Genomic DNA, 14,182 nt, shown 5'->3' with positions numbered 1-14,182 from the left:
AAAACTTGTGGTATTTAAGTGCACCAACCTGGGGAGCAGCAGGGCGAGGAGAGACAGCATGTGGAGTGTCCCGGATGGGACAAAACACCTTGGGGTCCTGCTGGCATCTCCCCCCTTCTTTTCCCTATCCACTAAACTGGGGACAAAGACCTGGACCGGGGTGCAGGAGCCCTGGGGGCGAGGGGATGATGAGGGGGGCTTGTGCTTGGCACCGTTGCTTCCTTGACCGCTCTCCGTGTAGCTGGTTCGAGCGGGTGAGCATGCTGGTGATCCTGCTCAACTGCGTGACGCTGGGCATGTTCCACCCCTGCGAGGACATCGCCTGCGACTCGCCGCGCTGCCGCATCCTGCAGGTACGGCCGGGCACGTGTGGCTTTTGGAGCGGGAGGGCTTCAAGACCCTTCCCTGCCCAGCAAAAAGCTGCGGTGGCCGGCAGCGGGGCCGTGCACCCTTCGTCCCGCTCCCTTTTCATCCCGCTCCCTTTTCATCCTGCTCCCTTTTCATCCCGCTCCCTTTCCTTTGGCAGAGCTTCGACGATTTCATCTTTGCCTTTTTTGCCGTGGAAATGATAGTCAAGATGATCGCGCTGGGGATTTTCGGGAAGAAATGCTACCTGGGAGACACCTGGAACCGCCTGGACTTCTTCATCGTCATCGCGGGGTGAGTCGGGCGCCCCGGCTGCCCCCTGCCCGCGTGGGTTTCGTGTCTCATGTGCCAGGTCTGGGGAAAGAGAGCTCTGGATGGAGAGTGCTGAGGTCCCTTGGGCTCTTATGCATCAGGGCTGTCAGCACCACCTATCCTAGAAGCCTACAATCTTTTAGGTTGGACAATACCATTAAAATCATCGAGTCCAACCGCTGACCTAACACTACTAAACCACGTCCCTAAGCCACGTCCACGCATCTCAAATACCTCCAGGGATGGTGACACCCCCACCCCCCTGGGCAACCTCTTCCCAACCACCCTTTCCATGAAGAAATCCTCCCTGATATCCTCTCCAAACCTTCCCTGGTGCAACGTGAGGCCGTTACCCTCTCCTGTAGCAGGGACACCAGCCCAGAGGGGGACCCGCTGGTTGTCTCCATCACCCACGAGAGAGATCTCCAGTGCCTGGTGGTGGTGATGACAGTGTACTGGTGATGTATGGCTCACAAGCACTGGTGGGGATGCAGCAGGAGCCGTTTGCTGCAGTTTTTGGCCAGCACATGCGTGTCCCGTGCCGCGCGGCCACCCTGCCTGGCGCTGGGCTTGGCTCCGCGGCGCTGGGGGCTTGGGTTTCATGCAGGCTGCCCGACGGGGGGGGTGTTCAGCAGATTGTTTGAAGCGCGGAGAGCTGCCTTCCAGGGAGGATATTTCAGTGAAATGTGCGTGATTGCCCTCTTTGTTGTTTTTGAGGGAAAGCAACCAAGTTTGCCTTTTTGAGCGTTTTCCTTTCCGAGGCACCTGGTTTGAGTTAAGGCTCCTCCAGCACCCGAGAATCTCCTGGCTGGGGCTGCAAATCCACATGAAAAGTGCCTGGCCCCCAGCCAGGGCGCTGAGTTTCTTTGGCACAGGATTCACTCACCGGCCCTCGCCTCCCCTCCCTCCTCCAAGAGCCCGGAGACCTTTTGGGAAAATGGCGCTTTTTTTTTTTCTTTTTTTCTTTTTTTTTCTTTCCCCTCCTCGCTTTTGATAGAGCTGCAGATCAAATTTACTGGATTTTCCTGGAAAGGAGCGGGGCCCCTCCAGGCTGGGCCGTTTCCCAGGCGAGGGTGTCAGCGGGGCGCCTGCCGTCTGCCGTACGGGGCGCCGTGCCTGCAGGCTTCCCTTACAGCCCCTGGTGTGCGCCCCTGTGGGGAGCTGGGGGCACCACGAAGGTGGCCCAGTACAACCAGTAAGGAGGCGGCAGGTCTCCCAGTTAGCCCCTAGGAACTCGTTGCTGGAGGGGCCGAAAGATCCCAGGTTCCTCTTGAGTTCTTTGTTATTTCTTGGAGCAGGATGAAGCGTGATGAGGAAGGGGACCTGAGTGTGATGTGATGTGCTGTGCTATGGGGGTGGCGTGTTTGGGGGTGCTGCACTGCCCCCCCCCAGCCCTCTCCCATCCTCTTTAGCTTGTCTGGCGTTTGGAGCCAGGGTTATATATCGATGCCCATGACGGGGCCCCCCATCATGATGGGTGTCTGCTGCTGTTCCTCCAGGCTCTCCTAACCCTGCCCTAATTCCTACATAGCTGTGCTGTGCTTCAGCATCAAACCGCCCGCCTGCCTCCTGCACCTGAACGGGAGCCTGGGTTCAGCCCCTTTCCCCCACGGAGCCCTGGGTGTGGGTACGGGCACCCGCATCCCCCGGGGCGCGGCGGCTTCATTAGCTCCAGCGGTTCGCAGCCTGCCCGCCTTGGTGCCTCCTGCCAGGTCAGCTTTGCCTCTCGCTAAATGATCGGCCTTTCATTTTTGTGCTCGAGCTGTTCCCATCTGGGCCCTGTCACAAGCAATTCAGCTGACAAAGGATCGAACTGGCTGTAGGGGCGAAGGCAGAGCCTTTCCCTCGGTGCACGCGGGGTTTTTCTGTGGCCGCTCGTCCCGCTGCTCTCCCCCAGCCTCCCCATCCATCCTGGCCCCCGCTGCCTCCTGCTCCAGCATCGCTGCTGTCCTAGGGACCCCTCGCTGTCCCCCTGCGGTGCCAAGTGCTGGGGACAGCTGCAGGACCGGGCTGCTGCCATAGCAGGGGACATCAGGGGACCAGAGCCCGGAGTGAAGGCGTAGGTAGAAAACACCTTAAGGACAAGACCAAAAGGCAAAGACAAGACCAAGGGTCAGGTCCCAGCCCAGTAAAGTGAAGGGGGTACGGTGCAGGTGATGTGCTTGGGGCATCCCAGGATACAGGCTCGGGGGAAAATTGGGGAATTTTCCAGGGCCGAGCTGTGGAGGAGAGCAAGCGCCAGGGCGATGCCTTGAGCCGCTCTGGGTTTGTTAGATACCCCATAAAGCAAATGGGGTTTTAACGTGGGTCTCATGGCAGGACTTCACCCAGCCTTTCGCCCCTCAGGGCCTGCCCCAAATCTCCCCCAGCCCCTTAACCTCCTTGCAGAGGAGGCAGCACAAAGCTCTGCTTCTGCCTGCCCACTGCTTTCCTCCCTGCGGGCAGACCTCCCGCGGAAACCCTTCGTAACCGTGACCAGCCTAGGACAGGCTTGCTTCCAAAAAAAAAAGGAAAAAAAATGGCATTTCAACCATTTCACCCTCCCTCCTCGAGAAGTTTCTGGCCCTGCCTGGGGCTGTGGTCGCAGAGGAACCAATTTCTTGCGTATTTGCCCCAAAGGCAGTGCCGCTGGGCGGTGCTGGGCTGGCCACTTGCGCAGCGTGCCGTTAAGTACTTCTCAGCTCTGTTAAACTGTCCAGACCAATCTCATGAGCTCATGGAGAATAAATGACTTCTTTGTGACAATGTAATGCAATTAGCACTAATTGTAGAGAGTGTAATGTCTGCAACACATCTCTGTAATTACAGCAAAACTTGCTGCAGATGAGGGGAGCGCTACACAGACAAAACTCCGCTTGGTGAAGCACAGCTTTGGCTGTAGGTTACGGAGCTGTGTGGGAAAAGGGAAAAAAAAAAAGAAAAAAAAGTGACGAAACGCATAATTATGTTCCTTTATTTTGAAGGAGAGGATTTGGGGAGTTTGCTTTTTCAAGGAGCGCTTGAAGGTTACCAGGCGCTGCGTGCCGGCTCCCGCTGAGGGTGGCTCGATGGGATTTCGACCTCTCGCGGCGTACAAAGTGGAGGTGCCAAGGACGGGTGCTTGCTTACGCCCAGAAATGTGCAGGATCTCTTGCAGGCTCAGCTGGCAAAGTGTGGCTGTGGGGTGCTGATGCTCCTGGCCCCCTGGGGACCCACAGCCATGCTCTGCCCCGAAAACCAAACCGTGCTCAGCAAACCAAACAAAAAGCAACAAAACCCAATGGTTTGGTCGTTCCCCCAGGAGGGGGGCTTGCATCAGGTGAGGATTTGGTGCCTCCAGGGCTCCTCTGGGGCTCTGGGTCGGCGTCTGCCTTCCTGCCCCCCCGCAGGCAGGGCTGTGCATCATCTGTGTGTGAGCTGCGCGGCTCTGCTCTTCCTCCGCGCTCAGCCAGTTGTTTGGCCAAGTGTCCCGTTTGTGCCTTGCTCCTTGGAACAGTGACGGGCCTCTCAGAGGGCTTTCTGACAAAGTTAAACACTTCTGGAATATTTTGCTTACAGTTCGGGAGGAGCTGGGGCTGGAGGTGGCTGGCAGCCCGCTTGCTTTTGAAGCAGACATACCATTTTTTTTTCCCTTTGCTTCCTGAGCACTTCTTGTAATGTTTGTTGGTTTTTTTTTTTGTTTTGTTTTTGTTCTCCCTGTGCTGAAGGCAGTATTAAAGAGTTAGCTCCACTGAAGCTTTCATAAACAACTCTTAAGGATGTCTTGCTCCCTCCTGTTTTCGAGTGCTGAGTTTCAGGGCTGAGATATGCTGCAGAAAGCCTTGACGAGTTCGTGGGTAGCAGAGAGCAAGAGACGCACCACGGTCCCTTGCTCCACCTGAAACAAAAGCACAGGACGGTTTCTGAAAAGCTCTTTAGCCAGAAATTGGGCATGGAGACAATTCTACCAGGTGGGTCGCTGCGGGGAGCATCGATCCCATGTCCGTGGTACCCAAAGGATGCGTGCTGGGCGTGATGTTCCCAGCCCGTGGCCTTGATCTCTTGGTGCCTTTGTGCTTCAGAGGCAGGCAGGGCTCCTCCGAACCGCGCTGCAGCCGCACGAGGCACCCAGGGCACCTCAGCAAACGGGGTGGGCATGGGGAGGAAAGGCAAAGCACGGGGTGTGGGATCCCCTGCTGCAGCCTCCTGGCGTGACACGGGGCAAAGGCTCCTCCTTCCCCGTCATCCCTTAAAAAAATAATAATAATAGAAAAATAATAATAGAAAAATAATAATAGAAAAATAATAATAGAAAGGCGGGGGTGAAAGCTTCTTTTTCGTGCCCACTCTGTTTGCTCACAGTGGTCTCCAGTGCCTCAGGGCACCTTGGAGCAGCACCCCGGGACCTTGGCTGCGTGGTGCCGGTGGTCAGGTAATTGTGCGTGTGAGCAGCGGGGTAATTGTGCGTGTGATCGGTGGGGTAATTGTGCGTGTCAGCGGGTGATTTGCACACACAATTACCCGATGTGCAGCCGCCCTCCCTGCCGACTGCAGCAGAGGCCGTGCCCGGCCCTCAACAACACCAGTGCTGCCAGCCGGCCACGGGGAGCCTCCTGCCTCGTCCCCGGGGGGCAGCGGTGGCAGAACCAAGCCAAGCCACCAGCCGTGACCCCAAACCTCCGGGTGTCCCCACGGGGGTCCCAGCTTGGCCATGGGGTGCTTTTGGTGAATCCTTTGGTGTGCTCCCTGCCAGCCTCGGTGCAGGGAGGCTGCTGTTTGCAGCAAGCCCTCAGCAGCCTCCCTCACAGCCCAGCTGACTCAAACCTACCTGCAAAAAGGGGTATTTGGGGGAAGTTTTCAGACTTTTTTTTTTTTTTTTGAGAGAGAAATCTTGCTTCTCTCAGCTTTTCAGCTTGAGCTGAACTTGCTGCTGCTCCAAAAGCCTCGTTCTTCAGGTGTCCTGGCTGGGACTCACGGTGCCTCTGCACGGCCGGATCCAGGGGCTCGCACTACCTCCACCGCTTTTATTTTTATTCCGTCGGGCTGGAATAAAATGGAAATTTTTCAAATTAACAACGCCCACGGATGCGGTGAGACTCGCGAGGCTCAGAAAGCAACGCCTGAGCGAAAAGCAGAGCACGGCGAAGCCTGCGAAGGCCGGGAGGAAATTTCATCCTGGCTTTCTCCAGATACGGCACCGCCGAAATAATTCGCCTTTGTCTTTCCCAGCGCTGATGGCTTAATATCATCCACCCATTGCTGCGCTTTGTAGATAAGGGACATCTGTGTGCCCGGGCTTGGAGAGCTCCTAGCGCTGCGTAAATCTGCATCCCGGGAGATCTGTGGGGGTGAGGCACAGCTCTCGGGGACACGGCCCCAGTGCAGGTGGGGGCTGTCACCTTGCAGCTTTGGTCACCTCGGTCACATCCCCGCCTGCGTCGTGTCCCCAGGTCCTCGGCTGTCCCCGTGCTGCGGGTGGCAGGGGGGCAGGATGGGGCCGCCCAGGGCGCTGCGGGGGGCTCCCGGTGGAGAGCTCATGGCTGTGGGCATGGCTCCATCCGCAGCCCTGCCTGGCAGCATTTACATCCCATTTAGATCAGACGCAGCCCAGCGAGCTGCCAGGCCATCCCCAGGCGGGACGGGAACAGCCTCCTGCTGCCTGCTCTGTCCAGAGCTGCTCCTCATGTGCCCTGTCTGTCTGTCCGTCTGTCCTGCTGCGAGCCCCAGCACCTCTCCCTCTGGGAGGAGCGCTTGCCAGAGGCTGCATCAGCTCTTTTCATGCATCCCCCCCCCCAGCAGCTCGTCATACGCCTGGCTTTGCAGATGCTCTGGTGATATTCTTAGGAAGTCGAAAATGTTTCCGAAATGTTTCCTCTTTCTGAATAACTCCAGCAACCGGGGGCTGCCGAGCGCTCTGATGAGTCTCAGCGTCTGATGTGGATCCACCCTAGTTAATGCCGAGTGTTTTTCTGAACTGTTAACGTTGCTGGGCACTCGGGACCACGGCAGAGGCTCTGACAGGCATCGTGCTCTCACATTTGAGCAGAAATGACATTCGAGCTGGAGCTTTGTTGTGGGCTTTTTACACCGCGAATTCTCAGTGCGCTGATGCGATACAGGCGGGTAAATGCTCCTGTCACCTCCCCGGTGCTCAGCACCCCAGTGTTTGCTCTCTTTGGGGAGCTTTGCTGGCCGGGGACTGGATTGATCCCTCCTGTGCATGGGAGGAGACCTCTGAGCTGCTGGGTGCTCGCTGGTGCTGCCTTTTGGTGACTGTTTCCCCCGCACCCACCTGCTCCCAGTCCTCGTATTGAGCTCTTTGCTCAAGGTAGTGGGATCTTTTTTTTTTTTTTTAATTTGACACTATAATTGTTTTTTAGTACGTTAAATCAAACCGCGTTCTACAACATGCCCTTTGCAGATTACAAGCACGCTCATCTCTGGGAGTGAGTCTGGAGCTGTCATTAATCAGAAAACGATTTGTCTTGGTGCAAATAATCATGTGCTGCTCTGAATTTTGCTGTTCGCCTCTGTTTTAATTATGGATGAAAGAAAAGCAGTATGTTCGACATGGGCTTTTTACCAGAACCCTGCAAACCATATGAAAATCTTATTTCTGAACACCGAGGGGTATTTTAGAGCTGTGAGAGGCCGGGGAAGCTTTGGTGGCTCTCCTTGGGGGGGACAAAGCTCCGGAGTAGGGTCAGTGAAGTCAGGGTCAGAAGAATTTCTTGAGGCTGCTTTGGTCTTGGCTATGGTTTGTAATCATCATCGTTGGAGCCTACCAAGGGAAATGGGGTGAGGTATCACTGTGTCAGGTGTGGAGCTGTAGGTTTTGGGGATCACACCAAGAGCACATCTCCAGCGGGGAGGGACGGGGCAGCACCAAAAGCCTTTGAGCAAGGCGCCAGCAGTGCCTCCTCCAGCAGCCGGTGCCTGAGCAGGGGAGGGTAACTCGGGCTGGGACAGGGGTGGAGATGGCTGGGAGCAGAGATCCTGGCTGTGAGACGGGGCTGGAAGAGCTGGCTTTGTTTGGCTTTGCAGAATCGAGGCTGGGAGATGTGCTTTGTGCTCTGTCAATACGTCGGGTGGGTAAACACCGGCGACACGGAACGGCTCCAGGAGCAACTTAAAAGGCAGCGCTGGCGTAAGAGCAAATGCATGTGAGCTCGCCCTGAATAAATTGAGGCTGGAAATTAGGCTGCTAACCATCAAAGCCGGAGGGAGGGAACCACCCAACTCGCTTCAAGATGGAACTTGATAATTTTCGGAAGAGATTAATATCCTGTGGTTGCCTGCAGCAGCAGGAGCCCGGCTGTGCAGGGAGCCTCGCGGTTCTGTCGTCGCGTTTGCCTGGCTCTGCCTCTTCGGAGATGCTTTTCGGCAGGTCTCTCATGCTTTCCTCCGGGATGAGGGCCAAATCCCAGCGGTGACACGGCCGGTGGCCCCGCTGTGCTTGAGCAAAGGCGTTGTGAGCAGGGTGAGATGGGGCTGGGCTGCCCCAGGGGCTCACACAGGTGAACTGCAGCCGTGGGCGAAGTCAGGTGAAGGTGGTGCCTCGTTGTGCTGAGCTGTGAAATGGGAACAATCCGTCATTATAAACAGGGCTCTGTCTGGCAATTTCCCTCCCGCAGTGAGCAGGGACTTTGAGAAGCTTCTGCCCTGGATCCTGTGCAGAAGCAGCAACCAGAGCAGATGAGAGAGAGGCGAGAGACCCGGCTGCGTGCACTCGTTGACTTTATTCCGATAAACAACCCTTAATGAATTCCTCTGGTAAACCTTTCCGAGGGGAGAGACACAGTAAAATTCCCTCAGTGAGCAGCTGGCGGGCGGTTTGATCTGCAGTGTTTGATGATCCCGGAGACCCTTGACGCTCGTCCCTGTCTGCCTTGCAGGATGCTGGAGTACTCGCTGGACCTGCAGAACGTCAGCTTCTCGGCCGTGCGCACCGTGCGCGTCCTGCGGCCGCTCAGGGCCATTAACAGAGTCCCCAGTAAGTTGGCTTTTTGCTCTTCCCTTTATAAATCTCTTATATCCGTGCCCCAAAGGTGGAAGAACAAACGTGGATGCTTCCCATCTTCCATCCAACGTTTGCCCAGGCCCTGGTGGTTCTAGGTCCTACCACTGCTCCTGGCTTTCCAGTGCCTGGCGCTCACCAATTCAAATAATATTCCCATCTGTGCCTTTGGGTGCCACAAGACAAGGGGATCCCCAGGGCTGGCTTCAGACTCCTTTATTTCTCATCCTAAGGGGGTCTTAGGAGGCTGCGAAGGTGAAGGGAAGCAGGTGGTGGGGTGCCAGCAGCCTTCCCCATGCAGCGTGGGCAGAGGGATCCGAGCCCTCCCTGCACTCCCCCATCCTTTCCCGGAGAAGCTGGGACACAGAAATCGTGTCATGCCTGGAGGCAGCCCCTGGGAGGCACCGAGGAGCCTCCTCGTGCAGCATCTCTTGCTCCACTCCCCACAGCTGGTCCGTGCAGCAAACCTTGCCTGCAGAGCTGCATGGGTGCCCATCCAGGCACTCCAAGCCTAGAAAGCCCCCGTTTTTGTAAATTTAGCATAGCCCACTCTCAAACTGATGGCCACGTGCAGTTCTGCCTGCTGGTTTCGCCCTGGAGAAGATCTCTCACCTATCCTAAGAACCGAGGTACTGGTTTTAATGTGAAATAATTCATCCAAGCCTTTTTCTCCCTGGGAAGCAAAGCGTCTGAGTCCTTCTGCTGGGAGATTCACAGCCTCTTGTGAGTGCAGTGATGCTCTGAGGCTTGTGAAGTACCCAGGGAACACCAGGAAACATTGCAACATTGTGGTGCTGGATTCAGCGTTGTTTTCGCCAAATTACCTCCAAGCCTGAACCCCTCCCCTGTACCTCGATGAGCACTGATCAGCTCCAGCTCTGTGCTGGAACTGCCTGGGCTCTGTTTATTTGTCTCGTCCCGACACTGAACCCGGTTTGCTGCTGCTGGTTCAGACGTTACGGTACCCTCCGAATCCTCTCTGTGATGTTTTTTTTTTTTTTTTTTTTTTTTATCCCCGTTGCTGAACTGATGGCTGGCTGAATTTATCTGCCACCGTCTGACCGGGGATGTAACTCCCTTAATGTGTTTTCAAATCCCGGGTATTTCGTCTTGGCTCCTGTGCAATGTAGTTATGATGGGATAGAAATATAAGGTGGGGAAAGCAAGAGGAGGGTTTTGTATGATGATAAATGCAGCAACCGTGGAAAGTCGCTCCAGTTAATTATGAGTTGACTCATGGTGGTTGCTCCCCATTAGAGGAGTGAAAGGAGAAACCTGATGGAGGAGACGACAACATCAGAAAGCTTCTTGAAGTATCAAAGTAAAGGGAGCAATAGTAAGGGTTCCTTTAAATGAAAATCAATGCAAGCGAGTGAGAGAATGCAGAAGATGGGGAAGGAAGGGGAGAGAGAGATGAGCAGAATATTACAGAGATGTCAGATAAAATCAATTTTTTTGTGTGTAAATGTCAAGTTGAAGTCACCATCAATTTGTCTTTGTTACAGAACTGGCTGTTCCTGAGCTCGTGAGAATAAACTGCCAGAGAAAATCCCGTGTTTGAAGGAAGAGAGGGGATTTAGGGTAGATGAGAGGAGTTAGGAAGGGAAGGGAATGTTAATACAGCCTGAGTGGGGAAAGCAATAGGGCTGAGCAAGGGAGGTGTCAGAGACAGATCTTGGAAGGAAAGGGGCTGGTAATTGGCAGAAAACTTTGAGAGGAAAAGAGGATTTGGGAGGGGAATGGAGGAAGGGAGAGGAGAGGGGAAGGTGGGTTGTGTGCCCAGGAGTGGGGCCGGGCTGGATGGGGGTACCTGGGGCTGGTGGTGGGGCCAGGGAGCTGCAGGGACCTGCAGCAAAGGGGATGAGGAGAACAGAGGGGAAGGAAGGGTGTAGGTGGAGGGGATAAGGAAAATGTCAGGAGGCCATGGATGGAAGGAGAAAATTCAGTGCAGATTTTCCTTCTTTGGTGACCGCTTCGTCCTCCCCTCAGGTATGCGCATCCTGGTGACGCTGCTCCTGGACACGCTGCCCATGCTGGGGAACGTCCTCCTCCTCTGCTTCTTTGTCTTCTTCATCTTCGGCATCGTGGGAGTCCAGCTGTGGGCGGGTTTGCTCAGGAATCGCTGCTTCCTCCCCGAGAACTTCAGCATGTGAGTCCTGTGGCTGTGGCTGGAGCGTGGGGGGGGCATCTGGGCTGCCCTCCAGCAGAAAGCCCCGGCCCTTTGTGCATGGTCCCAGCTCCAAAATGCCACCACGGATCCCACCATGGTGCACGTAGATGGAGTCAGGTCAGCAATTTGCCATTCGCATCCCACAGTGCTGCCCTTCGCCCTCGGCCGGCGCTGGGAAGCCTCTGTGATTGATAAGAGCCTCCAAGAAAACAGCCAGGCTTAAGAGTTGGGGCTTTCTAAATTCAGCAGATCATTAACGTGTGACCTTTTCGGCATTCGTCAGGGTGCCGAGACCTGAATCCCGTTCAGCAGCTGGGAGTGCTTATTGCTATGGCATTCGTGGTCCCACCTGAACCCCAGGGGAGGCTGATGGAGCTGGGCACGCACTTCACGATGCCAGACGCTTCTTAGTCTCGGAGCTGGAGACAGTCCCTGCCTAAAAGTGCTAATTTTTGACAGATCCCAGCCCCCAGGTTTGCACTCGGTGATTTGGTTGTCTTCACATACAGCAGCCGTGCTGCAAATAGTGCTGGGAGCCCAGCGCTGCGAGGAGCATCCCAGCTTGGCAGCCTTTGGGACTGTAATTAGGGCTTCTCAGATGCAAAACAGCTCCAAAGATGTCACCTCTCAGTGCTTCGCCTCCAAACGCAGCCTCCCCGGCACTGATCCAGCTGGATCCACACCGGGATGCACGAGTGTGTAAGGCAGAGGCTCTCCCTTTGCACATCCAAGGATCCCAATGGGCTCCCAAAGCTGGAGGCATCTCTTATCCTCTCCCACACATCCCCTGACCGCCTGCCATCCCCTGCAGGCTGTGTCCCCCAGGGGAAATCAGGGGAACCATTACCAGGGCAAGACCCCGCTAATTAAATGGCATTAGGGCAGGGGGACTCCTTCACCCTTGGGTAAATCCAACCGAGCTACAGGTTTGGGTGCCGCTTAATTGAGCCAGAATTCCAGGGGTTTTGATAAGCTCTGAAGGGTATTATAGGCAATTCTGCAGGATTGAAGCGGGCTGAACTAGGCTTAAAAATATCTTTGAGAGCTTTAGTGGGAGCACTGGCGGCATTAAGGAGACAGCTTCTAGCTCTGCAAGCAGCCAGTTTCTGGCCGGCCATGGCTTGTTTCAGCTCTCTGAGTGTTTTTGCCATGCTTGTTGTGGTGAGGCCACCCTCAGAGGGAGTTTATAGCTTATCTATGGGCTGAACAGGCACTGAATTGTAGATGGAGGCCGTGCCTCTGGGTTTAGGAAGGCCTGGGAGGTCTGTGTGCATAGTCTTCCTAAGCTGTGCTCAGCATCACTAGGACAGGAGATACAGGAGCTTAAAGTGGCCAATTTCCGTCTTAGTGCAGCAAAGAGGGTTCAGAGAAGAGCTGCTGGGCTAAGCCCTGCTCTTAGAGCCCCAGGTCAATGCTGTTGGTCCTCCAGATGGAGAGACTCTTCGTAATGCCATCAGAGGGGTCGCTCCAAAGCCACAGCACAGCAGTGCTTCAGCAGTCTGACCAACCTCTTCCACTCCTCGTCTGATTCCTTTTCTACTCCTCTATTTCCATCTGTTTCCCCCCTTCTATTGATGAAGAGTTTGTATGGGGCAGGGATCAGGGGTTCCAGCCCCACCAGCAACCCACTGAGTGCACTGCCTCGGTTTTCCTAAGCCCCAACAGGGACATCATCTCCCCCAGGGGGGCTGCAGAAAAGCCAGGGGGATTTAAGCAAAAAAACAAACAAACAAACAAAAACCCCTTTACGATTCAGAATAAAAGATGTCACTTTGTGTTGTCGCTTCAGTCGTTATCACGCCAGACTGCCCGCAGTCGGCGTGCAAACCCCAGCCCTGTCTGGCCCCTTTCAGCCCCTACGCGGTGGATTTGGAGCGGTACTACCAGACTGAGAACGAGGACGAGAACCCCTTCATCTGCTCCCAGCCCCGCGAGAACGGGATGCGCTACTGCCGCAGCATCCCGACACGCAGGGAGGAGGGCCTCGAGTGCACCCTGGACTACTACTCCTACAACGACACCACCAACACCTCCTGTGTCAACTGGAACCAGTATTACACCAACTGCTCAGCCGGGGAGCACAACCCCTTCAAGGGAGCCATCAACTTCGACAACATCGGCTACGCCTGGATCGCGATCTTCCAGGTGAGCCGGGCGTGAAAACTGCCACGGAGCAGGGGTGGGATGGCTGATGGTGCCTCCCCAGATGTTGTGGGGCTTTGCAACCCCTTTCCCAAGGCTGTGGTGCACCAGCAAGCCCTTCTGTAGTAGCACAAGGATGCTCGAAATGGCAGGGAGACAGTTTGATGCCTGCTTTGATGATGGTTTCATGGGCAAAAGCCTGGTCCCAAATGCTGTGTGGGTGCAGGAGGAGTGTCCTGATACAGAGCATGGCCTCATGCCTGCTGTTCCCTCTGCAAAGTGCAAAGTTGGCCCTTCATCCAGCTAGAAAAGAAGGGTTGGATGCAGCCCTCACTGGGCGCCACCAGCAATGTGGCTATTGGTACTGGTGGCAGCGGGATTTGGTTCCTCGCTGTCCCGTATTGCTCCCAGACCAGCTATGGGGTCTCAGAATTGGCCCAGGCAGGAGAAATGTTGCTTGTTCTCTCGGTGCTGTAACGGGGCCTCGCCGTGTTGGTTTTCCCTTCCTGCCCCCACCAGGTCATCACGCTGGAAGGCTGGGTGGACATCATGTACTTCGTCATGGACGCGCACTCCTTCTACAACTTCATCTACTTCATCCTCCTCATCATCGTGAGTGGCCTCGCGGGGACGGGGGGGGTCTCCTGGTGTGGTGGAGAGGGTGAGGTGGCCGAGAGAAGCAGGCGGATAGGATAGCACAAGGGATGTGAGGCTGGTCCCACGCAGCAGAAACCAGCCTGCTGCAGGATGTGCAGTTTCGGCACGGCACTGCGTTGTGCTGCAAAGGGAAGGTGCACGCAAGCTATGATAGATGCGCTGCTGTTGCTCCTCCTACTTCTTTCTTTGTCCTCCAAGGTCATCTCCCTTAGCTGCCTCCTTGAGTTTAAGTTTAAAAGCAGGGAAATTTACCCGATCAGGTCTCAAACCATGGAAGGGAGGAGGCTGCCCAGAGGTTTCCCCGTGCCGAAGGGCACTGCTGGCTGGGCCTCGGTGCAGAGGGGACGTTTAGGGAAAGCAGCCCCAAACTTCAGAGAGCAGAGGAAGAAAGGAGGGAAGGGATGAGTGCCCACAGCCCACCCACGCTTCCCAGCGTCAGCCGAGACCACCCACAGAGGAGCCAACAAAGAGTTTCGGAGGGGTGGGCTCCACCATGGGCTTCATCTACGCGAGCGGCGCTGTCTCCTGCGAGTGGAGGAGCTCATTGTCTAGACTCCCTT

At 55.6% G+C, this 14,182-nt stretch overlaps 1 protein-coding gene across 12 annotated transcripts in view; it reads left to right on the top strand.

The window, feature by feature from the left end:
* Positions 1 to 255: 255 nt before the first annotated feature.
* The window catches only part of CACNA1G (calcium voltage-gated channel subunit alpha1 G), a 94,959-nt gene continuing 81,032 nt past the window's right edge, over positions 256 to 14,182 (top strand). For all 12 annotated transcript variants that reach the window (XR_004254022.1, XM_032199589.1, XM_032199595.1 and 9 more), the window contains exons 1-6: positions 256 to 353; positions 527 to 660; positions 8,532 to 8,629; positions 10,643 to 10,802; positions 12,677 to 12,968; positions 13,485 to 13,577. Coding sequence is in view for 11 of the 12 variants with exons in the window: in XM_032199589.1 (XP_032055480.1) it covers positions 261 to 353; positions 527 to 660; positions 8,532 to 8,629; positions 10,643 to 10,802; positions 12,677 to 12,968; positions 13,485 to 13,577 (870 nt within the window). In the remaining variant the exon portion in view is untranslated. The remainder of the gene's footprint in view (positions 354 to 526; positions 661 to 8,531; positions 8,630 to 10,642; positions 10,803 to 12,676; positions 12,969 to 13,484; positions 13,578 to 14,182) is intronic.

Source organism: Aythya fuligula, chromosome 18 (genome assembly GCF_009819795.1).
Source record: "Aythya fuligula isolate bAytFul2 chromosome 18, bAytFul2.pri, whole genome shotgun sequence".
NCBI lineage: Eukaryota > Metazoa > Chordata > Aves > Anseriformes > Anatidae > Aythya > Aythya fuligula.
Note: the sequence above shows the minus strand (reverse complement) of the source record. Positions and strands in the feature narration are given on the sequence as shown.